The sequence below is a fragment of the Myodes glareolus genome, chromosome 13 (assembly GCF_982192425.1).
Source record: "Myodes glareolus chromosome 13, mMyoGla1.1, whole genome shotgun sequence".
Lineage (NCBI taxonomy): Eukaryota > Metazoa > Chordata > Mammalia > Rodentia > Cricetidae > Myodes > Myodes glareolus.
The window spans coordinates 53,418,876-53,445,356 of record NC_142038.1 but is presented as its reverse complement, the minus strand read 5'-3'; the positions used below and the strand labels follow the sequence as shown (position 1 = coordinate 53,445,356).

General features: G+C 45.0%; 1 protein-coding gene across 2 annotated transcripts in view; it reads right to left on the bottom strand.

Moving 5' to 3' along the window:
• Positions 1-26,481, bottom strand: part of Epb41l4a (erythrocyte membrane protein band 4.1 like 4A) — a 200,599-nt gene that overhangs the window by 110,268 nt on the left and 63,850 nt on the right. For both annotated transcript variants that reach the window (XM_048442513.3, XM_048442512.3), the window contains exon 3: positions 2,705-2,809. In XM_048442513.3, the coding sequence (XP_048298470.2) occupies positions 2,705-2,809 (105 nt within the window). The remainder of the gene's footprint in view (positions 1-2,704; positions 2,810-26,481) is intronic.

The following is a 26,481-nucleotide window of genomic DNA, read 5'->3' as shown; positions in this document are numbered from 1 at the left end:
AACGAAACAGAAAGTACAGATATTAAGAGTTAAATGAGCAGGGCGTGGTGGTGCACACCTTTAATTCCAGCACTTAGGGAGGCAGAGGCAGACGGATCTCTGAAAGAGTTAACTGAACTAAGAAACTTGACCATCTACTAGGAAGAGATGCGGGACTGAAAGGTATCTGTGAGCCCGACAACAGCTGTCTGCTCTACCACAGCACACACTTGCAGGAATCTCTGAACCCCTAAAAACTGGCCTAGTTCTTTTCAACCTCTGATTATTTTCAAATTCTTAATGCTTAAAGAGAAGAAGACCATGCTACAACTCTAACACTGTGCCTGTTGCCAACACATCCCACCATCCCTCTCCCACAGCAAGGAACCCAAGTGATGTTGGAGCAGCAACACTGCTCACATGCACCAGGGTCACACGTGCAACTAGAGTCACAAAAGGGCCCTGCTCATCTGCCATGGATCTCACCGCACAAGGAGCTTAGCAGTGCTGCAGGCTTCTGCCTAATGTGAAAAATCTACGCCACAAAGTCTTACACTTCTCCTGAGCAAGCAAGAACGAAATTTTCCTCCATATATCCATATATCCATGAGACTTGCTTTCTGCTGCTGTAACAAAACTGCTATAGACTTGAATGGCTTAAAACAACAGAAATGTATTCCCTTATCATTCTGGAGGCTATATGTCCAAAATGAATTTTACTAGGATAAAATAAAAGTGCAGGCAGGCTGAATTCCTCCTGGAGGCTCTCTCGGGAAGCAGCCACCTCCTTGCCTCCTCCCCAGCTTTCAGAGGCCACCTGCATTCCCCTAGCTCAAGGACCTCTTCTAGTAATGCTCCACTTCAACCTCTGTTTCCATCGCAACATCTTCTCCTTGCTCTCCATCCTTCCTCTCTCACATAGGAGGGCACTTGTAATTGAATCACCTTCAAAGAAGATAAGGTCTGTGTAATTTCAGCAAGGCAGCCAATCTTTCCGGGCAAGGTCTGGCATCCATCAGAAAACTGCATTTGTCTCTGTTAGAAAAACATATTGCTAATAAAATATGAATGCAAACTGGGGAACCTGCCAAAGCCTCAGTTTACCATTCTGCACAGGTTTCCAGTTCTACTACAGCGACCTGTGGTCTATACGGGACAGAAGCCAGTGAATCTCTGACTAGGCCTGTACACCCGTGCAGTGACGCCCACCGGTCTAGTAGAATGCGGTTCTTTCTATGAAGATCTACCCGACACCCCAACGTTTACCTCGATTTTATGAAATCCTCCCGAGAAACTGAACAGACTGCGGAACCAGCCACAAACAAACCAAAAGCTCATCATCCTTCACCCTCAGCAGCACCTCACTTCCCTGCTGCTTCTCACCCTAGGGAATCTCTAGGACCGTGCTCTGTACTGACTTCATTCCCCAAATACCAGAGAGCCAGCAGACCCGAAAGGGGAGGAAGAGCCCCTCATTTCAACACAGCTGCGCAGGACAAGAAATAAAAGGCCATCCGGGGCATGTCTAAGATAAGCCTCCAAGCATTCTGCGAAAGGTTCTTATCTATAGGAAGTTAAAATCTTTCTTAGACTAAATCAACAAATATCCTTTCATCCTTCAAAGTCTATCTCCTCCAAAGTCTTCCCAGTGTGGCAAACGTCACAGTGAGCAGACAGGATGGTATCCTGGGCTAACCTGTGACAGCAGACATCAGAAGGAAAAGGCAGACTGCCTCTACTGTGCTCACTCCCCCAGGCTGAAGAATGGAAACCCCCTGGCTTTCCTTCACTACAACCACAGCCACTCTCAAAACTTCACCAGGAGGTGGGAGACACACATGTTCTCTCTTCACGTTTCTTCTCATAAAAGGCAGTAATGCCCCTTCCAGAGACTCTCCTCCCAACACTGTGGAGACGGGGAACAGCAGCACACACGGAAAGCCCTCCTACATGACGGCGGCAAAAATGGAAGCTACATAAGCCACCTGGCAAAACGCAAACCAGCTCTCATGAAAAGAAGTGGTGAAGCCAGCAGCCTTACAGGCTTTGTGAGAAGAAAAAAGCACAGAAAAACTATCATGGGAAAACGAGATTGAAGTTTCCAAAGTCATTTATAGTTTCAAAGTAGCTAATCACCTAGAATCACACCCAGAAAGGTGTATGAGAGAAAGAGAGGGAGAGGGAGAGGGAGGAGAGGGAAGAGAGGGAGAGGGAGAGAGGGAAGAGAGGGAGAGGAAGGAGTGGGAGAGTGAGGAGAGGGAAGAGAGAGAGAGGGAAGAGAGGGAGAGGGAAGAGAGGGAGAGGGAAGAGAGGGAGAGGGAGAGGGAGGAGAGGGAAGAGAGGGAAGAGAGGGAAGAGGGAGAGGGAAGAGAGGGAGAGGGAAGAGAGGGAGAAGAAGAGGGAGAGGGAAGAGAGGGAGAGGGAGGAGAGGGAAGAGAGGGAGAGGGAAGAGAGGGAAAGGGAGAGGGAAGAGAGGGAGAGGGAAGAGAGGGAAAGGGAGAGGGAAGAGAGGGAGAAGAAGAGGGAGAGAGAAGAGAGGGAGAGGGAGGAGAGGGAAGAGAGGGAGAGGAAAGAGAGGGAAAGGGAGAGGAAAGAGAGGGAGAAGAAGAGGGAGAGGGAAGAGAGGGAGAAGAGGGAGAGGGAAGAGAGGGAGAGGAGAGGGGATGGGAGGGGAGGGGAGGGGAGGGGAGGGGAGAGAATTGTAACATGAAGTCGTTGTACTCACTGTCTGATGACTTCTGTCACAGTATCGCAGCCCAAAATAATCTATCTCCACGAGGTTAATGTGCCGGAAAACATGGTCAAGGACAACGGAACCTTTTGTAGACTTCTGCAAAACAAGCCACAGATTGCTTTTTAACAAGGTGCTGTGTCTTCCTCCATGGGACACAATCAAATTCTCATCTTTTAGGAGCAGCCCTCACAGGCGCTTAGCATGAGACCACACTATTCCCTCCGGGTTTTACCTGAGCTACCGAGAGAGGTGAGCAATAAATTACAGCATATTCAAGAAATGGTCTTAGAAAAATCACCTTAAACTTTAGGAGCATGAAGCTAATACAAGCCCCTTCCCTTTGTGGGATTACAAATTCTCTCCAGGAGAAAATGTTTCTTTGTTTTTCAATTTTATGTGTATAGTGGTTTTTCCGCATGCTTGCCCTTGTGCTTCCTGTATGTGTCAATTGCCCACAGAAGTCAAAGAGGGGCATCAGATCTCCTGTAACTGGAATTATAGATCGTTTTAAGCCACTGCATGAGTCCTGGGAATCAAACCTGTGTCCTCTGGAGGACACAGTTCGTCATCTCTCCAGTTCCAAAATGCTTCCTTAAATAAAGATAACCCTCTATGTAAATAACATTTAATAAATTCATTAAGCATCATGGTGGCTACAATTTCCATAATTCTTTCATTTAAAAAGTGATTTCCATAAGCACCAGTTCTCTTACAAGTATATAGAACAGAAAATCCATAAAATTAAAATAATAGCCAAAGATTTTACTTTTTAAGCCTAAATCCATAGATTAAAGCTGCTAAATGATGTGTTGCAAACACTTGTGGGGATATTTGACTTGGTCTCTTACACATGAGTATAGATAAAAAGAAAACATTTATTGGGGTTGCATTTTAAGTGCACACATACATACACACACATACACACACACGTACACACACATGTACACACACACACTACTCTGTCTTCTACCCCCTCCAAGACTCATGCATAGCATAAATAAGACCCTGGGTTCAGGCCTCTTAATATCTTATTCATAATTATCTTGCAAATACAAGAAACATGTAGGCAGCAAGCAGTATGCCACACTGGTCTTGACAATGATCTATCAGGACAGCGCGTACACAATCAGTAGTCTGACCTTCCTCTTCTCTGGCCTCATCGTGAGCGCTGAAAGAAATCCCCATTCCAGTCATTGTTTCCTAGGGCTTCTGTTCGCTTGCAGCTTCTCTCAGATAATTACCACTGGCTGCGTAATTATATCAGGTAATCCTTGTATACCACAGGGCTTTTAGAAAATAGATGACGATATGAAGTAATAAAATTACACACTTGGAAAAGATAGCCCTTCTTACAAACCCCCAAATCTCTAAATTACACTAGTTCAACTAAATTGCCCCCTCCATGCTTCAAGGTCCACTAACCTGTTTACTTAAAGCCAAAAGCCCTTCTATGATGAACTGGCACACTGCTGAGCAGCTTCTGCCAGAACAACAACGGCACTTCCAGCAAATGCCTCTTGGTGCTCGTGTCCCTATGCACTTCCCTGCGATAAACATCTGGGAATGAAATCACTCAATGGAAGAATATCATACTTAAAACTATAATTCACTCGGTGAAAATGCATGCGCCCTCATCCTTGCCAAAACTTGGGTTGGGATGGGAAGTATATGGCAAAGGAGAACTGCTTTATTTATATTTCCTTGACTCTACTAAAAACAAGTCGTCCTCGCTCATGGGCTTACGAGTCCACTGCATTCCCTAGCAGAGGGGCTGGTGGGTCCATAACTTAGTTTATGAGCTGACCCTCTGATACCTTAATACATGCACAATTTTATTTAGTGTATTAACTCTTCACTCCATCTGGAAATTATTCTTTGTGCTTGGAATAAGGCCTAACTTTGTTTCCAAATGGAAAAAAAAAAAACTGTGCCATTGTTTGCTCAAAATTCACGATTTCTTTTAGAAAATGCCTCCATTAGAACAGATTGTAGGCAAGCCTATAACACGTTTTCTTAAATAGTGACTTATGGGGGAGGGCCCATTGCTGGTAGTCCTGAGTTCTATTTAAGGAAAAAAAAGGCATATCAATCCATACATCTTCAAACAACTGATTTTTGACAAAGAAACAAAAAATATCAAATGGAAAGAAAAGGAGAAAAAAAAAGGCTGCACCAGTAAGCAACACCCTTCTTGCCTCTAGGTTCCTGTCCTGTTTGCATGCCTGTCCTGACTTCCTTCAGGGATGGACTACATATGACAGAAGCATAAGACAAGTAAACCCGTCCTTCCCAACTCGTTTTGGATCACGGTGTTCATCATACAATAGTAACATGAACTAGGACATGTTTATACACATAATCTTACAAAATTTTACCTGTGTTTTGTGGCAAAACTATAGAATTCTCTTCCCAAGAAAAGATATCCTGTCTTCCCCTCCGGAGCCTCTCAACATGATGTCACCCTGTCACTGTGTGTTAGGTGGTACAGGGACCATGAGACAAAGAAATCACCGCTGGTGCGTTGGTGTACAACACGCAAAGCAGTTAGTTACTCTAGAGAAAGACACATGCTTAAGGACTCCACGTGTCCTTGTCACTTGTGTTGGGTAAAAAGTCCAAGCTCGCTTCCAAGTCTCGAAAACCCACCAATTCCTGAGCTCAAAAAAATCACCAATCTCTGGGCTCAAAATGCCACCAATGCCTGAGCTTGTCCCAAGCAGAAGACTTGAAATCCCACCAATCCCCATCCTGGACATCTTCACCCTGGAAAACCCTGCCTCCAGGAAACCCTGTATATGCCTGTCTCCTGCTCAGTTCTCGGCTGCTTCTCCCCCGAGCAGAGGCAGCCACCCTCTTGTGTCTTCCCCAGTGAATCTCTTGTGTGAGGCTTGTGTACAGTGTGACTTTGTGGTATCCTAGACCTCTCCCCTCAGGGCTGTATCAGCTGCACTGGGGAAACTCTTCCTGTCAGAGCTGTAACACAACTTGAAAGATGGAGAGGACTGTCTGAGAAGCTGTGTGTGGCTGGATTTTAAATGACCATAGGAAACCTGGGCATGCCTGTGAGTGTGAGGTCAGGAAGGTTAAACTGAAGAGCAAAGCCTTATACATTCAAGACTTGGGTCTTTCACTGAGTGAAGGGGAGAAAGCTGTGCACCATCAGCCTTCTCCCCACCCCCACCCCATTTCCTGACTGTCTTCATTTGTCTTCTATTTCTGTGATTGAACACTGACCAAAAGCAGCTTGGAGCGGGAAGGCTCTAACAGGTTTGCACATTCTGATCACACTCCATCACTGAGGGAAGCCAAGGCAGGAACTAAAACCAAGACTACAGAGAAAAGCTGCTTACTGACTTGCTCACGGCCTGCTGAGTGATTTCCTAAACACCCCATGGTCTCCTGCCCAGGGTCAGCACCACTACAGTTGGCTGGGCCTTCCACATCAACCATCAACCAAGGAAGTGTCCCCACAGGCTTGTACACAGGCCAGGCTGATGGGTTCCCTCTTCCCAGCGCACTGACTAAGGACGGAATGTGGCCGGCCATCTCATGCATGCCTTTCCTAATGAGACAGACTGCATCTCTTCTGAAACCATGAGCCAAAGCACGACCTTCCCATTTTAAGTTGCCTTTTCTGGCATTTTTGCCATGATAACTATAAAAGCAATACACTCCGTAAGCACCCTCAGGAGCTGAAGCAGCCTCTAGCTGACAGCCAATAAGGAAAGAATTACCCCAGAGTCACAAAACTGAGCTTCTGCCAGTGGCCAGACTCAAACTCAGACTCTTCCGCAGAGTTCTCAGCTAAGAGGCCGGCAGACAGATACTGTGATCTGTCTGGTGACCCTGGGCTCTAATGACGGCACCGGGAAGCAGTAAGAAGGTACACACTCAGCCACCATACATGTAGCAATCTGCTGGGCTGAAACAGAAAGCTCGCAAGGCTTATTCTTGGGTCGTTTACAATGATGTGGCTGTTATCATTCTGATTGGCTACAGCTTGGTTAATGTCCTGAAGAGCTCATATGCTGACATTAGTCTTACCCACAGCCATCCTGTTCAACTCTTATTAAACAAATGTGGCAATCTTGTCTTTTGAGATCACCATATTTTCTACAAATAAATAATAAGAATTCTGTTCTTGGACAGGAGTGGTGATGCACACCTTTAACTCTAAGCAGAGACAGGCTAATCTCTGGATTCAAGAACAGTCTGCTCTACATAGAGAGTTTCAGGTCAGACATAGTGAAACCCTGTCTCAAATTTAACATAAAAGAATTCTTGTTCTTCCTTCATAAAACACCTCTGATTAACCACCTCTCTTTTCTTATTGCATTGACAAGGACCTTAGTTACTGGCTTCTGTGAGAACATGGGATGCTCTACGTCCTTCTCTTCCTGGTACATTGGAACTGCTTTTAAAATCTCACTACTAAATATGATGGATGTTACACAGCCTTGAAAGGTACCTTGTCTGCTTTCTCTGCCTTTTTGTTTTGATTTTTCACTTTTAATCAAGAAGTGACAACCCATCAAGTTCTCCTTAGAAAGCAGAGACGGCTGGATGACTTTTGTTCTTCCATCTGACTTACATGTTCTTAATAAAGACATCTCCATTTTAGTTTTCTGTCCTGGGTATATAGCACACCCTCCCTATCTGGAGAGAAATTCCCACTGTGTGTTGGTGGGGGTTGGAACCAGACCCCCCCACCACCATTGACTGAAGCCAGGCCATAGACGCATGGCCTAGTTTTTACTCAAGGACTCTGACCTCAAGACAAGTGATGCAGACATAGCGAGGACCTAGAATGATTCGGTCAGACGTGTCCAATAGTGGAGGCATCTAGACATGGACCCAGCTGCAAGAAGAAGGAATGGTTACTGACTCCTAAGCCAGGTTTTCCATTATTCCTGAGGCAGTCAGGGATGGCCAAACAGTGCAGCACCTGCCTTCCCTTACCCTATGGAAGCAGGGATGCTTGGCCTAACGGCCAAGATAGTGTTCCACATAAAATCCAAGTGAGAGTCTAAAAAAATGTCACCACAAACACAACTTATTCTAGCAATCTTAAGCATTCCCATAGGGTTTTTAAAGCTAGTTCTGGCCTATGTCACTATGAAAAAAATTGAAAAGTTGCCAGATATGTCATAAGCTCCATAGACATCAAACTGATGGGAACCCAGGCTTTACCTGGCCTCATACATCCACAGCAATGAAGACTGAACTACTGCTTGTCCATCACTGCCTCTGCCCGTGACTCGGGCAATAATTCTCACCTTCTATTGCTTCCTGGTGTTTTTCAAGAATTACAAAGAAATAGACTCTGGCCAAGTGAAAAATCATATTCTCTTACCATCCCAAGGGCTATGGAATATGTGTAAACAGCTTTCCTATTATTTCAAAATGCTTGCAGCAAGCTAGAGTGTATGGCTAATCTCCCATTCTTATCTCTCCTTTGGGTCTTTTCTTATGTACAGGCATGGAGAACAGGATGCATAAATGGAAAGGTACAGCCACATGGCTCCTAACATCCTATCCCCAAACAAGCCAACAAGAAGCAATTCATGAGCAAAAATAGAAAGAATTATGCAGGAAATACTGGAGACTTTTTTTTAAAAAAACTGTAAGTCAAGCTTTCTCTATGAACACCACTTTCATATTCTCACATCTGCTAGGAATGCTAGACACTCCTTCATATGCATAATCTACTTAGAGAGCATGAAACGGCCTAACGTGCTTAGTCATGAAGAGCATACGCAAAAGCAGACTTAGACAACCGCCTCGAAGCTTGATGTGGCGGCTCCAGCCTGCAGTCACAGCCCTCGGGAGGCTTACAGAGGCAGATTGCCGTGAGTGTGAGGGCAGCCTAGGACACAAAAGGAGACCCTGCCCCAAGAAAAGGAAGAGATCTGGGGAGCCGCCTCAATGCGGAAGTTATGAGAATTTCTTACATATGAGAAAGCCATCCGATTTTAAAATCCATCATTCCCGAAGAGCCAGAACACAGTCCGCCAAGCCTCCTGACAGCTTCGCGTTTCCGCAGAATCTGCTTCTGAAGATATGTAGGATTATTTTTCTTCCTTCAGAGAAGGAAAATCCTCCACTGAGAAGCCACAAGGAGAGCATCCAGTGGTAGGCAATGAATGTCACCCTGACCTAAGAAGGAACAGGACAACTCCCGAGTCCCTCTGTAGAACTGTAAGCAGCAGGGGTACACATGCCCCGAGCCCTGAGCGCACAGCCCAGTCAGCACCAGAATCTTGGGTTCCATTCTCCTTTCTTGTGTGTCCTAAGAAATCATCCTCCAGCAAGGATTCTGGGGTACAGCTCCGTGACAGCAAGCCTGCCTAGGACTCTCCCATGTCTGGCTCCCTCAGGCTTGCATAGCCCAGGCTAGCCTTTAACCAGCTAATATGTTAGTTGAAAATTACTTTAAATCCTGTTCCCCCCCCCCCCGCCCAAAGCCCCTCCATCCCATGCACTGCTAGGATTAGAGGCCTGTGCTACCACACCCTGGATGTTTCATGTGGTACTGTGGCTCAAACCTAAAAAACAAGCACCCTACCAACTGAGCTTACACCCCAGTCCCAAATTATCACTCCCTGGAAGATGGGGAAAAGGAAACTAGTAATAGGGACCAGAAGAGAGGCATATGTGGGGTACAAAGAACTGTAGGAAGAGAAGCCCATGTCTGGTATCAAGACATTAAAGATAAGGGGCGACAAAAAAATCTAACGGAACCTCTGAAGGAAGACAAGGAGAGACCCGGTTCACATGTATTACGCATGTAAAATATCTTTAAAAACCACAGGTCCAGCAATAGAGGTGAGGCATCACCTTGTTCTGTCCAGTGAGGCTACACTGCTGTGCATTTGGCATCTGCTGCAGGGGATGCGAAGAAACTGTGCAGGGAGCCGGGCAGTGGTGGTGCACACCTTTAATCTCAGCACTCAGGAAGCAGAGGCAGGCGGATCTCTGTGAGTTCAAAACCATCTTGGTCTACAGAGCAAGGGTCAGACAGGCTCCAAAGCTACAGAAAAACAAAAGCAAACAACAAACAAAACAAAACAAAAAAAAAAGAAAGAAAAGAAAGAAATATGTGGCAGTAAATGGGGACAGGACAGGAACATGGCAGTAAGCTGTGAACTGGCACTTCATTCGCATTGAAAGTTACTTCAGGATGTCTTAACCTGATTTCTTCTTCAGCCTTTGCAGCAGTCAGACATATCACAGGCCATGAGACTCCACTGCGGAGGCCGAGTTCTTCCTGCCCTCAAGACAAGCCATTCAGCCCTAAACCAGATGGCTACCTTCATTTGAAACTGAAGAAAAGCTTGATTCTTCACTTCTTTTTAGCAAAGGAAAAGGCCTGGGTGTGATTGCAGTTAGCATTGCTGCAGTTTTCCTGTCTATTTCTAAGAGAGATCCAGAAGCCACAGAAGATGGAATTACAACTTCGGCACTTAGCAACATGCCTGAGGAGTTTTTAAATAAACAAAATTCTGCCGCTAATAATCGGCCCTGACCAGCGAGACTCTCCCAGCAGTGCTGAGTAAGAACTCCACTGTCAGAAAAGGCGTTCTTCCCACTTTGGGGGGCCCCTTGTGTTCTGGATGATGCTCCCCTCCTTCTCGGGAGGATGTGTCTGTCATTTGTCTTTGGAGGTCTCAGCTTTGATGACTCTCTATCCACTGGACTCACCAAGTTTCTTGATTTTTGCCTGTCTCTTAATTTATTTGACCTTCATTAAGTTCATCTGTTACTTCTCTTTCCTACTAGAGTGGAGACGTTCTTCACTGGACCTTTACCCAAAACGCTGAGAGGCATTAAAGTTCAGATGGTTGGGAAGCAGGTAGCGCTGGCCACTGTATTCCACTTCCTTTGTGAATAATCTAACAGTTTATAATCCCGAAATGCCTTACAAGTTCACTGAATGAATACTAAGAACCGATGAGTAATTGCAAAACAGAACTATAATAAAAACATCAGACTCTTTCTCTCATATCTTACGAGGCTTTCATTTTCCCTGGCCAATCAGATTTAGGACAGTGAAGAAGAAATGAGCGGATTCACCCAACCCTACTACATCAGATAAGCAAAATCGATTCACTCCACTTTTAATTAAAAATTTCCCTTTGTTTCAGTGATATATAATTCCAAGAGACTTGATATATTCTAAAGGTACAATAAGAAATCAGTATCTTATGCTTGAAATCCCTAAGATTCTAAGAAGCAGACCATCCTGAAATTAAGTTACATATAATACGTAGAGGTGTATAATGTTTTCCATGCAATAAAACACACCTGACAAGAATTCCATCATTTTTTAAAAAAAACAAAGAAGTCTAGTTGTAAGACAGCTAAGCAAGCAGGGAAAAGCATAAGTGTTACAGGACACTCGTCTGCTTTGAGAATGAGAGCCAAGAAACTCCCAGTGGCAATGCTGGACTGTGAGCTGTGTCTGATAACTCGGCCAACAGACATCGGTCGTTCCCATACCAGCAACTTTGCAGAAACGACAGTTTCTAGACACTCGGATATTATCTTAGAGAACAACTCCCAAGGAGGACGAGCGGATTTGGAAATACCACCAGTGGGCCTTTGAACCAGAACAAAGGATCCTTCAAATGAGTAATAACACCTTCGCAGATTAATGTGACATTGCAAACCAGAAAGGCAGGTTTGGGCCGGCCACACAGAATGAGAACTGCACTCAAGACAGCCTGCTCCTGCGCCAAGGGAAAATGAGCCTTGCAGAGGTGTCCACTGCTGTGCCTGTGAGAACCTACTCTGCCTTATTTACTATTTTGAATGGAAGGATTTCCATGGAAAACATAAATCATATTAAGTATATTTTAGCATAGGGATAGGTCCAGTAGGGTACAGTAAGTAGGAACTTGGAGGAACCACTTCTCGGGCATCAGTGGGAATCTCTTGTCAGGCAAGCAAGCAAGGCAAAGCAGCCCTTGATGGTCTTTAACTAAGTGCCAGTTTCACTTTCATTTACTAAGAAAAACCTTTATTGTGGGGAAAATCGTTTGTTTTTCAAGTTGCTATATTTTCCATATACAATTTGTGTATCCTGATAAACCTGAAATGAACTTTTCTCAACTTTTAAGGTTCCAACTATTTACTGGTATGCACCAATTTCCAAACTTAGCAGCATCCAACAGCAACCACCTGCTCATGACTTAAATTTGGCCAGAGCTCAGGACAGGTGGTGTTTGTTCATCCGTGTTGAGGAATCCAGTGTGACCTCACTCACATATTGACAAGTCACCTGAAGTGGGTAGGGCTGGCTCATCCCCTCCCCCACCTTGTAGGTCTCTCCAGCAAGAGACTTCATCCTAAGGTAAGTCAGGGCTCAGAGAACATGGACAGTGTTAGTCCTGCTGTGTTCTGTTGATTAAAACAAGCCATAGGGTCAGCCCAGAGAGAAAAGAGCAAAAACAGATCCCTCTCTCCACAGGAGGCGTGGCGTGGACCTATACTGCGTGGATGGAGGAAGCAGCGGTTGGCATTTTTGTAGACAGCGGACTTGTTTACCTCCCAGCCAGGTTCTGTTCTTTACAACGCTTTCCCCAGCTAAAGCATTCTTTCTCTCCTATTTCAAATTACAATAATACAAAAAAAGAGTACATTATTCTAGCCATCTATATTTAAGAAAGTATGTCAAATGCTTTCAGATACTTTCAGCTTCACAAAACCTATGTGAAAAGAGCATTTTATTCCTATTTTACAAGTAGCATAGTTACTGCGACATAAAAAGGCATGGGACACGATTTCTACCTAAACGTATTTGGCTTAAAGCCGCAACTCATTCCCTGACACCAGCTGTTCTCAAGGCGTGGAGGGCATTAGGGACCTTCTGTGGGCCCTGTAATCAACAGCACTCCTGTGTGGGTCACACCTGTAACCCAGCACTCGGGAGGCAGAGGCCAAGTGTTGCAAATTCAGGATCAACTGAGCTACAGAGTGAGATCTTATCTCAGATAAACAGCAGAAGGGCCCTGATGATATCATTAGTTTGATAGTTATCACTTCACCCTCCTTTTAGAAGCACTGATGTAGTTTCTGACAGCACCACAGAGAACATCAGGCAGTAAGAGACTCCAGGCAACTACTATTAAGTTAGAGAGTAAAGAAATCCGTAAAAGTACAAAGTGAACATTACTTTGCTTTACAAAAAGAACTATGAAATTGTTTGTGAAAATAATTATGTTGATATGAAAGTGTTATAATCGCATTTTTAATTGTATTGCTGTTTTGAAACAGAGTCTCATGCGGCATAGGTTAGCCATGACCTTGCTAAACAGTAGAGGATGACCCTGAACTCCTGAGTCTTCCGCCTCTATTTCCAAATGCTGGAATGACAGGCGTATATCAACATGTCCTGTTTACTTTCAAGTGCTGGGATGACAGGCATATGTCAACATGTCCTGTTTATTTCCAAGTGCTGGGCATATGCCAACATGTCCTGTTGCCTTATGACTTAAGGAGTTGTGTTTTTTACTATTAAGTTTTTGGCTATTATATGTGAAATGGCTTTTTTTTTTGAGACAGGGTTTGTCTGTAGCTTTGGAGTCTGTCCTGGAATTAGCTCTTGTAGACCAGGTTGTCCTCGAACTCACAGAGATCTGCCTACCTCTACCTCCCGAGTATTGGGATTAAAGGCATGTGCCATCACTGCCTGGGTGTGAAATGGTTTTTATTGTGACATTTTCATACATAAAAACCATTGAGTTTTGACTGTACACGCTCCCCCAATGCCCTCCCGCCACCTCTCCCCCTCTAGTCCTCTTCTTCTTCCTCAAAATGGCCCTCCAATCTTCCCAATCACACACACACAATATACATACATACACATATATGTTCCATTGCTCTCTCTTGAACTAGTTTAATTTCTCAGTTTTAATTTACAACAATAGTAAATATACATGGTGACAATCTACATAAGCAAAACACCTCAATAACTTTAAATAGTGTAGAAACTCCAAACTAAGCAGCTTGGGAATCTCCCCTGTTATTCTAAAAACAAAATTATATTCTGGGTGATATGTCTATATATAAATAAATAAAACACACACACACATATGTGTGTGTGTGTATTTTTAATAGAAAATGTTCTTTATTCTTTTATTTCTGTGTGCCAGCCCTTCTTTGTTTTATACATGAGGAAACTGAACCCAAGGGTGAGCAGCCCATAGGCCACATACAGGGCAACTAGCTACCAGTCTAAGAACAGTGTCAATGCAAGGTGACTGTCACTAAAACAAGTGTTTTCCTCCCCCAATGTCTGAATGATCATGTCACCACAGGACATCACTAGTAGAACGCACGTCACTAGTGAGGTGAAACCCAGAGAAACAGAGAGGAGTCATGCGCGAGGCTGCTTAGGCGGCACCATGCTCCAAAACTAGAAATCCTAACTTCACAAGGAAGCCATTTCCAAGACCAATTTAAGAAGACACACTCTAGTTTCATCAGTTTTGCATTAAATAATTATCAGTGTCTGAAACCCAAGGTGAACTTCCATTCACTAGGGCCATCCTCAAAAATGTGTCAAGTTCATGAAGTCTAGGCTCTTTCTAAATTTGTTACAGTGTCCTAGATTGGGTTTCAGAATGAGAAAGGCTATTTGAAAGAGGTGCTGCTGAAATCAATACATAATAGGTAGTTTAATTATTAAAATTGCATCTGTTAATGTCCTCATTATGGCAAATACAGTTGAACTCCGTAAGAGCAACATGAAGGAAGGGTGGGTACACGGTATTCAGTGCTTTAATTTTGTTAACTCTTCTACGAACCCAATTTTATGGTATCCCAAAAAGGATTTAGAAATTGGCCTTTAAATTAGAAAGCTTTTGAACACTAAGAGGTACAGAAGGTTTCCGAGACTGTATGTACCCACTGTACTCTTTACAGGCTGGAAACAGTGACAACAAAGACAGTGTCATAACACAGCCTTTTAAGCTGGTCTTTTTTATTAATTTATTAAAAATTTCCACCTCCTTCCCGCCTTCCTTTTCCCTCCCCCTCCCCACCTTCCCTTCCCTTTCTAGTCCTAAGAGCAGTCAGGGTTCCCTGCCCCCTCCATCCAGGTCTATAAAGGTGAGCATCCAAACAAACCAGGCTCCCACAAAGTCAGTCCATGCAGCAGAATCAAAACTCAGTGCCATTGGTCTTCGTTTATTCAAGACAGGGTCTCTCTGTGACATGGGATCCTTCTGCCTCCCTGGGTGCTGAGATCACAGGTATGGGCTATAGCATACTCAGCTTTTACTTATGTATTTTTTAAATGGGTTCTATTTACAATGAAATCTTTGAAAATGCATTGATAACCTTGCTCTAACTGTCTAAAGTATCAAGATGGTTATTTCCCACAAGGCTTACAAAGCAGGGAAACATGCAATGTGCCAACAGTCTATATTTTATAAACACATCCTCTTAAAATGGATATTTGAAGCCAGGTGGGGGTGACGCATGCCTTTTATCCTAGCACTGGGGGCAAAGGTAGGTGGATCTCTGTAAGTTCAAGGCCAAATCTGGTCTACCAGAGCTAGTTCCAGGACAGCAAGGACTGTTATACAGAGAAACTCTGTTTCGAAAAACCTAAGAAAAGAAAAGAAAAGAAAAGAAAAAAACAGCTATTTGAGCTCAGGCATGGTAGCTCACTTTTGTAATCCCAGCACCTGGAAGCCCGATGCCAGCAGATTGTCATGAGCTTGAGGCTATGTTGGGTACACAATAAATTCTGGACTAGCCTAGGCTATAGCATGAGATTTACCAAAAGTAAAACAGCAAATTATATATGGTTATATCAATGAACTCTAGTTTGAATTTTTTAAAGACATTTCAAAATCTTTCAATGCACTAACAAAACATTCTATTTTTTTCTTTTCTCTTTTATTTAAAATAGATTATCTTCTCACATAATAGATTATTGTGTGCCCTCCGTACCCTGCTCCTTCTAGTTCCTCCCCACCTCCCCTCATCTGGATCTAGTCCCTTTCTGTCTCTCATTAGAAAAGAACAGATTTCTAACAAATAATAAAATGAAATATAATAAAACTCAAACTATCACATCTAAGTTGGACAGAACAAACCAACAGAAGTAAAAGAGCCCCAGAAAAGGCATAAGAATCATATTCTATTTTTATATAGAAGGTTTAAGAAAATGATTTTAAAATCCATTCATCTTCGATGCCTTATTCCTTCAAGCTTACTTGAAGTTTACTGCAGTAAACTTTTCAACTCTTGTTATCATGAGGTGGACTCTTAGTGCCTTCCCCTTTCCCTGGGCTAGCCTGTGACTCTCCCTACCCATGATTCCTCTGCAAATGATGTGTCAGCTGTTGCAGCTGGTTGTCCCTCACTGCTGCTGCAGAGCCCTAAACCTCCACAGAAGTCCTACGTTGCTATTAGGTTAGGACAATACAGAAGTGGGGCTCTTTCACAGGCACTGGGCATACGGATGAAGACATCTGAGGCTCTCAGAAGGAAGAGTACCATCAAGGATGGTGGTCAGTGGTAGGCCTTGCTCAGTGTCCCGACTTCCCAACCATGAGAGGTAATAGAACGTCTATGGTCACCCACATGTTTGGAGGTTTGTTCTACAACTATACAACCATAGCTCACTAGGCTGCTGCACAACCCTAGCGTTCTCTGCATAGCAGAGATCTCACGAAGGGCAGCCAGCCCTCACACAAAACACCAGCAACTCTTAGTAAAAACCACATTAGGTAGAGAAGAAACCATAGGAGGAGGAGGAGGAGGAGGAGGAGGAGGAGGAGGAGGAAGAAGAGGAAGAGGAAGAGGAAGAGGAAGAGGAAGAGGAAGAAGAAGAAGAAGACGAAGACGAAGACGAAGACGAAGACGAAGACGAAGACGAAGACGAAGAAGAAGAAGAAGAAGAAGAAGAAGAAGAAGAGGAAGAAGTATGTAACAAGCAGGAAGTATCAGATACACCCAAACCCAAGTACACTACAGTGTAACATACTAGAAGCCTCTAAGGAGTACAGTCAGGAAGGGATCAAGTCCTGGAATTGAAGAGGCTTCAGAAATATGTGGCTATGTGACAGACAACCCTGACTGTCCTATTCTGGTCCAAAGGAAAAGACAAGCACAACTGAGGTGTTCGGACTGGATGCTGTTGTATCTAGTTTCCCAGCCAATAGTTGTGCCATAACTGTGCATTAGGGGCCCTTGTTTGTGGATAGCGCACACCGTAAAACACGCAGAGCTGATGTTTTCATGTTTTCAACCCATCAATGTTTTAGCAAGAGAGAATCACGGTAACACTTATGTGGTGACATGGTAACCATCACACCCATTGTGAAGGTGTACAGTGTGCTTTGCACATTCCTCAGGTCGTCTGCAGAACTGGGGTTATTTCAAGATGAAGTTAAATAGCATCTTTCATTATTTCTTAATTGGTTCCCCAAAAGTCCCAGGCTTCCCTCAGTCTGGTCGGCCTGCAACCTGCTCTCAGAAGGGCCTTCCTTCTTCCAGTCTCTGTCTGGCCCCTAGTCCTTTTGTCCTTTCTTAAGGGCTCAGTGAGGAGGAAGGCTGAATGGGAAAAGAAGAAGGCTGTAAACCCCCCAACACGGGTCCTGTATATTCTACCCCACAACACAACACACGATTCTACTGAAACTCCGGATACACGGCACACCGTGACCTCCCTGTTAATGTTTATCTCCCCAGAGCAACAGGAGAAACCATTTCACTAAAGCCATTTCAGTAACTGTCTTTTCTACCAAAGGTCAATGCTCTAACACTGCAGCAGCAGGGAAGAAGGGACCAGCTTGCTTCCTTAGCATCTGCTTCCCTCCTGGAGCATCTCCTTCCACAGCCTGGGTGGCGGAGGTGAACTTACAGAGAAAGAAGGGCCCCAGAGGTGGTGAGGTTGGAAGAGAGGGTTGTGCCCAGGGTCCATGTGCATAGGCAATGATGTTGCTTTCTCAATCTTTATTTTTCACTAATGTATTTAAGACAGGCCATCTATGCAACATGTGCAAGATGCTGACTTCCATCTGCATAATATCCCTCAACACACACACATCCCCCATAAGCAGAAGAACCATTTCATTCAGTGGTGAGGAAACTGGGGAGGACCCCCCTCTGCCTCTTTCAGTGATCTTAGACACCCCGACACTTCATTCACTCATTCAGTGAAGACGCCTGAGGTGGCACCCACAGTGACACCGAGAAGCTAAAGGAAAGGGGTCTCAAGAACCTCGGGTACTAGAGCCTCAGAGTCTTTGCAGTATTGCGTAGAGGCATGACAAACACCTAGGAGACTCACAGCCACAAATCTAGTCTTATATTAATAGGGTAACAGACAGTTCAAAAGGTCTGGGGTCAGGAAAGACAACCTGACTAGAAGAACTGTGACTGACAAGATTGGGACACTCCTAGCTCTCAGTAGGAAGGCCAAAGGGCACTTGGCAGTCAGAAAGGAACTGGAAGAACAAAAGCATACAAGGAAACAATTCCAAAAAGCCTGTTCCCAGCCTCCATTTCTTCCCATCTTGCAGTAACACGGCGACTGAACAACTTATACAAAGATGCATCCTCCACGGTATTCCATTGTCTAACGCTCATTTGTTCAGAGGAGCGAAAGAAAAGCAGAGGGATGCCCTCTGAGGACAAAAACCCTACAATTGTTTTACTGCTTTGTTATAAAGAGTGCTGAGCTGGTATCTATACTATTGACAAAACACGCTCTCCTAAATTACACACAGCTCACCGTGTCCACTCTTCAGCCACTTTTTAATCTATTTATCGTCACCCTGTGTGTGAGTGTTGTGGGGGAAGGCGGAGCGGGTATGTGGGGGGTCAGAGAGTGTGGATGTCTAAACCAACTCTGTGGAGTTGGTTCTGTCTTTCTACCTTCATGTGGGCTCTAAGATCAACTCGGGTTACAGGGTATGGTGGCTTAAATGAGGAATGTCCCCCACAGACTCGTGTACTTGATGCCTGGTCCCCAGACTATGCTGCTGTTAGGGGAGAGTAGAGAACCTTCGGGAGCAGAGCCTTCCTGGAGGAAACGGGTCAAAGAGTTTATAGCCTTGTCTCAGTCTTCACTCTCAGTTTTCTGCATCATGATGTAATGTGGTCGGCCTGCTTCCTGCTCCAGCCTCCTTCTGCTGTGCCTTCTCCATCACTATGACCTCTCCCACTGGAACCACAGCCAAAATATTCTTCCATAAGTCACTTTCGGTCATGGTAATTTCATCACAACAGAAAGTAACTAATACACCAGGCTTGCCCAGAAGGCGCCTTCACCCGACATACGCCATCTTGCTGGCCCTGGAGCTATTTAAATAATGTTTATAACCTCTAACCTCTGTCAAGTTACACATCTGGAGACCTTTCCACCCTGGCTCTACTACACCACAACCAAAGGAACACTTAAGAGTGTATTTTCACCCAGAAAATAAAGGCTTTGAAAACACAATAGAACAACAGCAATAGAGTGTTCAAGTATGCTCAAGGCCCTGGGTTTGAGCTTCAGATTCATAAGAAATCAGAAATACAAAAGAAAAATGTTAAAGATCCTGAACCGCTACTGAGGCTCCAGCCCACCTATGTCAGATGGGATGACTGCCTACACATCAAGGGTCTTCTCTGCTGTGGCCTGAAGAACACGGCCGAATGAAGAGTTTAGAAATCAGTTTCTCTCTCTGCCAACACTGTCACCTCCTGGCTGTTTGGTCAGTCTCTACTCCACAAGCCAACTGGAAGGTATACCTAACCCTATACCCCAAAAAAATGTCATCACAGGACTAGCAGAGGACTTCACATGCAATTCCAACCACAATTGCTTACTGAAGCCCCTTCAAACAGAGCCTCCCAGCTTCATGGAAAAGTAATAAACCCTGCAGAGGACTGTGGGCCAAGCTAGGAAACAAAATCAAAGCGCTTGGTTTCACCTCAAATTTCTGAAAAGGCACAAAAAGGGAAGACGACTATTAGAACGACAGTTTTAAAATCCACAACTTTCTCACTCTGTATTTCTCTGCAGACAAGCTCTTGGTCCAGCATGGCCCTCATTTATTGCCTCTTACTTCAGAACTTCTAGAAGGGCTGCAACATGTGACAACTCGTGGTACCAACGACCACTGTTTCTTCTGAACTCCCCAGTCTCCTCTGCTTCCATTCCCACTTCCTTTACTCCGGTGCATCCAAATCTACGTTACGGAAGTACCACATTCCATCAAACCTCTGCAGAGACAAAGAGCCCTGACTGCACCACAGAACAGAGCTCGCACCATGACCCAGCCTGAGTGGCTCCCGCACACTGTACCGCCGCTTTCCCAGCCTGAACGGCTCCCGCACACTACGCTGCTTCCCCAGCCTGAGTGGCTCCTGCACACTGCGCGTGGCTCCCGCACACCTCCCTGCTTTCCCAGTCTGAGTGGCTCCCGCACACTGCCCTGCTTTCCCAGTCTGAGTGGCTCCCGCACACTACGCCGCTTTCCCAGACTGAGCGCCTTTCCCAGCAGTTACGTTTCATGACCAAACAGGACAAGGCAGCAGCAACCTGTTCCAAACAAGGAAACTATGGCTGAGGAAAGCTAGCTGTGTGACGTGGAACACCGTGGAGCCAGAAGTGATTCTACGTAGAAACAAACCCTAGTCTCCTTCACTCCTCCCCAGACATGTCAAGACTCCGAAGATCCACGTTTCTCACTGGAATAATTACAGAAGGCGTTGTTAAAGAAAACAAACAGAAAATGCTGTAGCCAAAGCTTGTAAAAGCAAGAAGTGCCTCATATTTAAATCCATTAATTCTATGAACTATCTTTTAGGCCTACTTCTAGCAATAAAATAATCTCAAACTTATCAACACTTACACAACAAGACATTTGTTTCCCTTGGGATAAGAGCTGCAAATCACAAATTTTAGCTATAAATACAAATACCTGGTATTTAGTAAAAAGTCAGCAAATTATCCTGGATAATGAAGAGAAGGGGAGAAAAAGCCAGGAAGGCTAAGCAGGACCCCAGCCAGCAAGGGGATTACCCTGGCAACCTAAAACGTTTGTATCACATGTCTCCACTGGGAATTTACTCTGCCTCTGGTTCATTTCTTGGTTGGTTTATAAAATTCAGACAAGTTGCAGTCCCTTTAAAAGCTGCTATGAAGTATGGGAGAAGATGAAGATCAAAAGACCTTGGCAGACTGACATTTTCAGAAACACAATATCATGAATAAAGGGTTGCATTCCTGAAAAGTAGAGAGTTGGATACCATGTAACTGTTTTCCATTGGTTGTATCATAAACCACTTCTCAGCAAATAAAGCAAAGTAATTGTGGACACTGTCATACAAACAACGAAATTAATCTAATTTAAATATACCCTAAAGTCAATTAATAACCAGAGTGCAGACCAAAAGCCATTTCTCCCCCCTGATCAGGATCCGCTGAACGAGAGAGAAACCACGCCTGCCTGGTACTGGAGACCTAGCCAAGTACCCAGAGCTAGTGTAGTCATGGGTCATGGAGGAGAACCCACAACTGCTACTTTACAAAACCAGGAGAACCCCTAACTACTTCTAATTATTTGTCCTTATAGCCACAGATAAGTGTAGTCTTTGCCCCTCATCAAGGAAACTTCTCTTTGTAACAGACAGAGGCCATTACAGAAAACCACAACCGACCAAAATGCAGAGCTGTGGAGCCCTGTCCCAGAGGATGCATGTCCACCAACTACTGCAAACTAGGCTCAGGGGATTGACGAAGAGGAGCAGAAAGATTTCTCAGAGTCAGAGGAACAGAGAGTTTGATGTGAGATTGTGTCTCTTAATAATGTCTAAGTGAAACACATCATTTTAAATGATTAACGTAGGGTAATAAAATGATTGACATTCAAAAAAAAATGCCACTCAGCCTAAACCTGTAAGTACCCAACGCTCAACTGAGAGGCTGTGAGCAAAGTAAATTTGTAAGACTGCGATCTTATAATTCCCTTACTGCTTTACGTCTGAGAATTTTGAAGCTACTCATTAATCTTCAAACAGCCAAAGACCTAATAAAACAGGCCAGTTCCTTACAGTTTTCAGGTGAATATTAATATGTTGGGAGAAGAGTGCAAAGGCACTAAAAGATTTTAAAACAGACGTAATGGGTCATTTTATAATGTGAATCACCAGCTCCTAAATCACAGGTTTTGGAAACTCAGATTTTCCTGAGTTAGAAAAGGAGGATGGTGCCAGTTCTGATTACTAATGACATTATTACAGGCCTTGCATACTCATCCTGGCTCAGCAGCTGGCTCGCTGGGGGAACTGGAAATGCCACTATTTTCTCTGACTCTACAATCTCATCTTTCATGCCAGCAGCACCCAGGACCCAGTCATCATTCTGAACAATGAAGATGCTGAGATCCACGGTTCCCAAGTCCAGATCACTGCCCCTTTTCCCTTACAAATGCAACATCCTCGCTCTTCCTGATTTTGTCTGTTCAGTGGCCCAGAACACAACTCTCATGCCAGGAACTGTCCTGAAAATGAAATTTATGTCACTCTTATCAGGAAAAGGAGTGTGGACAGTTGTGAGCAAACCCATCCCTCCGTGAGGAAAACACACTTGCAGAACTCTCATGCCCTGCCCCCTACCACCACCCCGCTGAACACAAAAGCTGGCCATGGGGTTGCCTGCCTTACTGAATGAGAGGCAGGGTGCCTGCCACCCTCACAGGTCTGTGCAAGGCGATGTGACCTTCAGCGAGTCGGCTGAATCCCTTTCAAATTCTGTCCTTATTCACAAAAGGAACTAATAACCCCTGCCCAACCCACATCACAGACTGTCTTGGAAGATCAAATAAAACATACCTGGAAGCTCTCTTTAAAAGCTAAAGCACCACATAGAAGGCTCTGGCCTCTTCCCCACCATTAAGTGCCGGAGGCACACAATCACAGCTCTATTTCATGTTAAACAGACTCTGCAGAACTGGGAGGCGGCAGTAAAAGCACATTCCATTGATTTGCTAAAGTCATTTTTAAGGGAGTAAAGGGGTTGACGAAGGCTCTACATGTTAAAAGTTGGGGGCGGGGAAGCACAGCAATGCGCCGGTGTTCTGGAGCTTGTGTCCAACAGCAGGTACTGGGCAAGGTCTTCACGTTACCAGACTCCAACAGAACAGCAGATCAGTGGTCCTTATCACACCACAGAGAGCACATTAGAGTCTTTAATTCCACTGCTTCTCCTCCTTTAGGCCATTCCTGCTACGAGGAAGCCTTGTGTGTCCACCATGCCTAGTGCACAACAGTGAATCCCTAGGATGCTCAGATCACTTCCATTATTGAACTAATTGCCTAGCCTGGGGACCACTCAGAACTCTGACTTCTCTGTGTGTCTGCCACTGTTCACACTATTTCAGAGTGCAGAAATATCTACCATGCAGTAATAACCTGTCCGTTTTGATTTTTACAAGACCATACTAAGACTCTGGGACTTGTCTGATAAAACTCTGGACGTGTCTGACACGAATTCTCCCGCATTACTCACCGTCTCCCCAGAAGTCTTTCTTCCACTCCCTCACCAGAACACAACCTTCTTTGCCCCCCACTTTTTCCCTTGCACTCTGTAAGTCTTTCTTTTGTAGGCTTCACACCTGACTGCTAATTAGTTATATTTCTGCCCTACTGGGAGTGTCCAGTAACAGAAGCTATGCTATAAAAACTAGTTAGAATTTGCAAGTAAAAACAGACAAATGATGGAGCTAATTTTTTTGTTTGTTTGTTTGTTTGTTTCATTTTTTTCTAAATCTAACACTGTGTTTTCTGAGAAGCAAGTTCTTGCTTTTGTAATTCTATACTTTAGGGCTACTTGTCAATGGCAGAAGGCTTTCTTCCTCTCCTACCATGAAGGCATCACAACCTACCATCAAGGGATCAGTGTCAAGACAGGAGTGCTCAGCCGTCCCGACAATCCCAGCACACAGGATACTGAGACCGGAGGATTGCAGGTTGCAGACTACCTAGACGTCAGAGTCAGAGACTCAGATCAGAACAACATGCTGTAGAGAGAGGAGACAGACCCGATGGTATCCGTCTGTAAGCATACCTCGGGGTTTCCAAGGTTCCACTGAGCTCTCAGTGCCTACGGAAGCATTAAACACAGGAGTCATTAGGGAACTGATAGCTCCCTAACTACAGGGTATTTGCGTCCTCTGTGAGTTAAATGAGGGTTTCCCTCTCTAACGGCTAAGAGTCCATCACACCCTGGGAAGGAGCCACCAGCCGAAAAGCTGCACCCTGAGCAGGTTTCCTCTCTCAGCAAGACCTGATACCTCCTGTTCTCCTAGGACCTCCCTTCTAGAAACTACGTGGGGGGGAAGTGGTGGGGAGAGGAATGTCAAGAAGAGGGACAGGACTGGGACAGGGACAGGGCCGGGGGGGGGGGCACAAACATGCATGTCAATGAGCAGTGACCCTACCAGACAATTAAGGAGACACACCGCTGCTCTTCCTAGGACACCACAGGCAGCTCACAATGGACAGATAATGGTTGTGACACCAAGCCCCAGGAGAGGGGGTACAGATGAATATGAAACAAATACACACACTGACAGACAAGTAGAACAACAGGATGCCGAGTCTGCAGCCCCTCGGCTCAGAAAGGCTCTGCTGGGAGGGGAGGGGCAGCGTGCTTTCTGAAACCGCCTGTCCTCCAGTCTCCCGCCATATTCTCTACCATATACACAGAGCCCCCCCACACACACACACACACTGACAGCAAATCGTTTCCCACTTTTCCAATACAGAGGTCACCAGTTCTTTCAGCACTAAGTGCCTCCCTGACAATCCAGCCATCTGCAAGACTTCTGATTTGCCAGCAGGGACAACATGCGGGGTCACTCGGTGTTACCTTCGATTTTCCTGGTGGAGGAACTAAAACTGCCTGCTCAGCACCTAATGCAGGTCAGCTACCGGCCTGCAATACATCCACAGGCACGAGTTTAAGAAACGAAGACAGCGGGTCTGGGTGCTTCACAAATGTCCCACTGGGCAAAGTCAATGGTTAAACCTCAGGAGAGAAAACAGCTTTGGGAAATGTTTTGCCAAACACTGGTCTAGACTGGTGTAAAAATCTCACCTCCAAACCATTTTCATTCCCACAATGCTATTGTGCCTTTAAGAAAGGGAGGGAAGGAGGAAGGGAGAGAGGGAGGGACGGAGGGAAGGAGGGAGGGAGGGAGGGACGGAGGGATGGAGGGAGGGTAAAACCCACTATGACAGCTAAAGGAGACAAGAGGCTGCACAAGGACTGGACACTCAGGAGAACCTGGCCACAGAACAGCTCATTAGCTACTAAACAAGGCTGACAAATGCAGCACAAATAATAAAAATCCAGACAGATATTGGGGTTCAAACTGAAGATCAGAAAAGCAAAGCAGCCAGCCACTGGCTCTTACCTCTACCTCAGACCAAAATGGCAATCCTGCCTCCACGGATCCTCAGAATGAGACTAAGCTGAGCCCTGTCCCCTCCTGTCTTATATTTCTCTCTATATTCTAATCATGCTGGAATTAAAGGTGTACACCACTACCACAGCCTCTATGACTAACTAGTGTGGCTACTGGGATTAAAGGTGTGTGTCACCAGTGCTTGGGCTGCATGGCTGACCAGTGTGGCTGTTTTTCTCTCTGATCTTCAGGCAAGCTTTATTAATAAAATACAAATAAAATATCACCACAGACAAAGAGCACAGGAGAACAAGGGGAGACCCACACAACAAGAGGCACCCACCCACTCCAAAGTCACTGAGACACTCGGTGCTCAGGGGCCTCCTTGAACATCTCAAAAGAGAAGAATTCTTCTGCTACATTTTAACAGGAAAGGTAAAGCCAGTGCAGATCTGTATGCAGAAAAAAAAAATCACTCACCACTTCCAAAAAGAAGAAAGAAGGAGGAGGGGGGAGGAGGAGAAGAAGGGGGGAGGGGGAGGAGGAGCAGGAGGAAGAGGAAGACGAAGACGAAGACGAAGACGAAGAAGAAGAAGAAAAGAAGAAGAAGAAGAGAAAAAAGAAAAACTTTTCACCGAGTCCAGAGAGTCAACAAAGGGGGGCATGAGAACAAGAAAGGGCCTCTAGTGCAGGGCTTCTAGGCTTTCACCCCATTAATCCAGGCTGGCAAATACATTCTCCACTCACACCATCTGATACAGTTATGCCAGCCAGCCAGTTCGATCATTTTGACAAGATTCAGGGCATAAATCTGCCTGTGACGCTCTGTCCCCATTGCCATCGCCCTCTTTCCCCAGCGACAACTGATTCTTGTCTTTAGTTTCTTGTTCAGTTAGTGTACGAGGAGTGGGTTCTATCAGAGCATTTACTGTTTAATATTCAGTTAGCATACGAGGAGTGGGTTCTAACAGAACATTTTAATACTTAACGTCATTTCGCTTTGTTCATATTTATCTCCCTCCTCACCAAAAAGCCCCGCCCCTCCTGCCTCCTCTTGCTGGTCCCCAACTCCTCCTGAAAGTCCCTTCTTCTGCTTTCATGTCACATGGATTCTATTACTCTCTCTTTTTTCCTCCCTCACCCTTCCCTGAAGATCTTGTCTTCTTTTCTATTTCCACCATGAACACACATGTGCACACAACACAAATACACACACATGCATGCACACTCTCACACACATACTCACGCATGCATGCGCCCACACGCACACACATGAATACATACACAAATGTACACACAACATTCTAGAGTCTGCATTTGAGGAAAAACATGCTGTGTTCATCTCTCCGA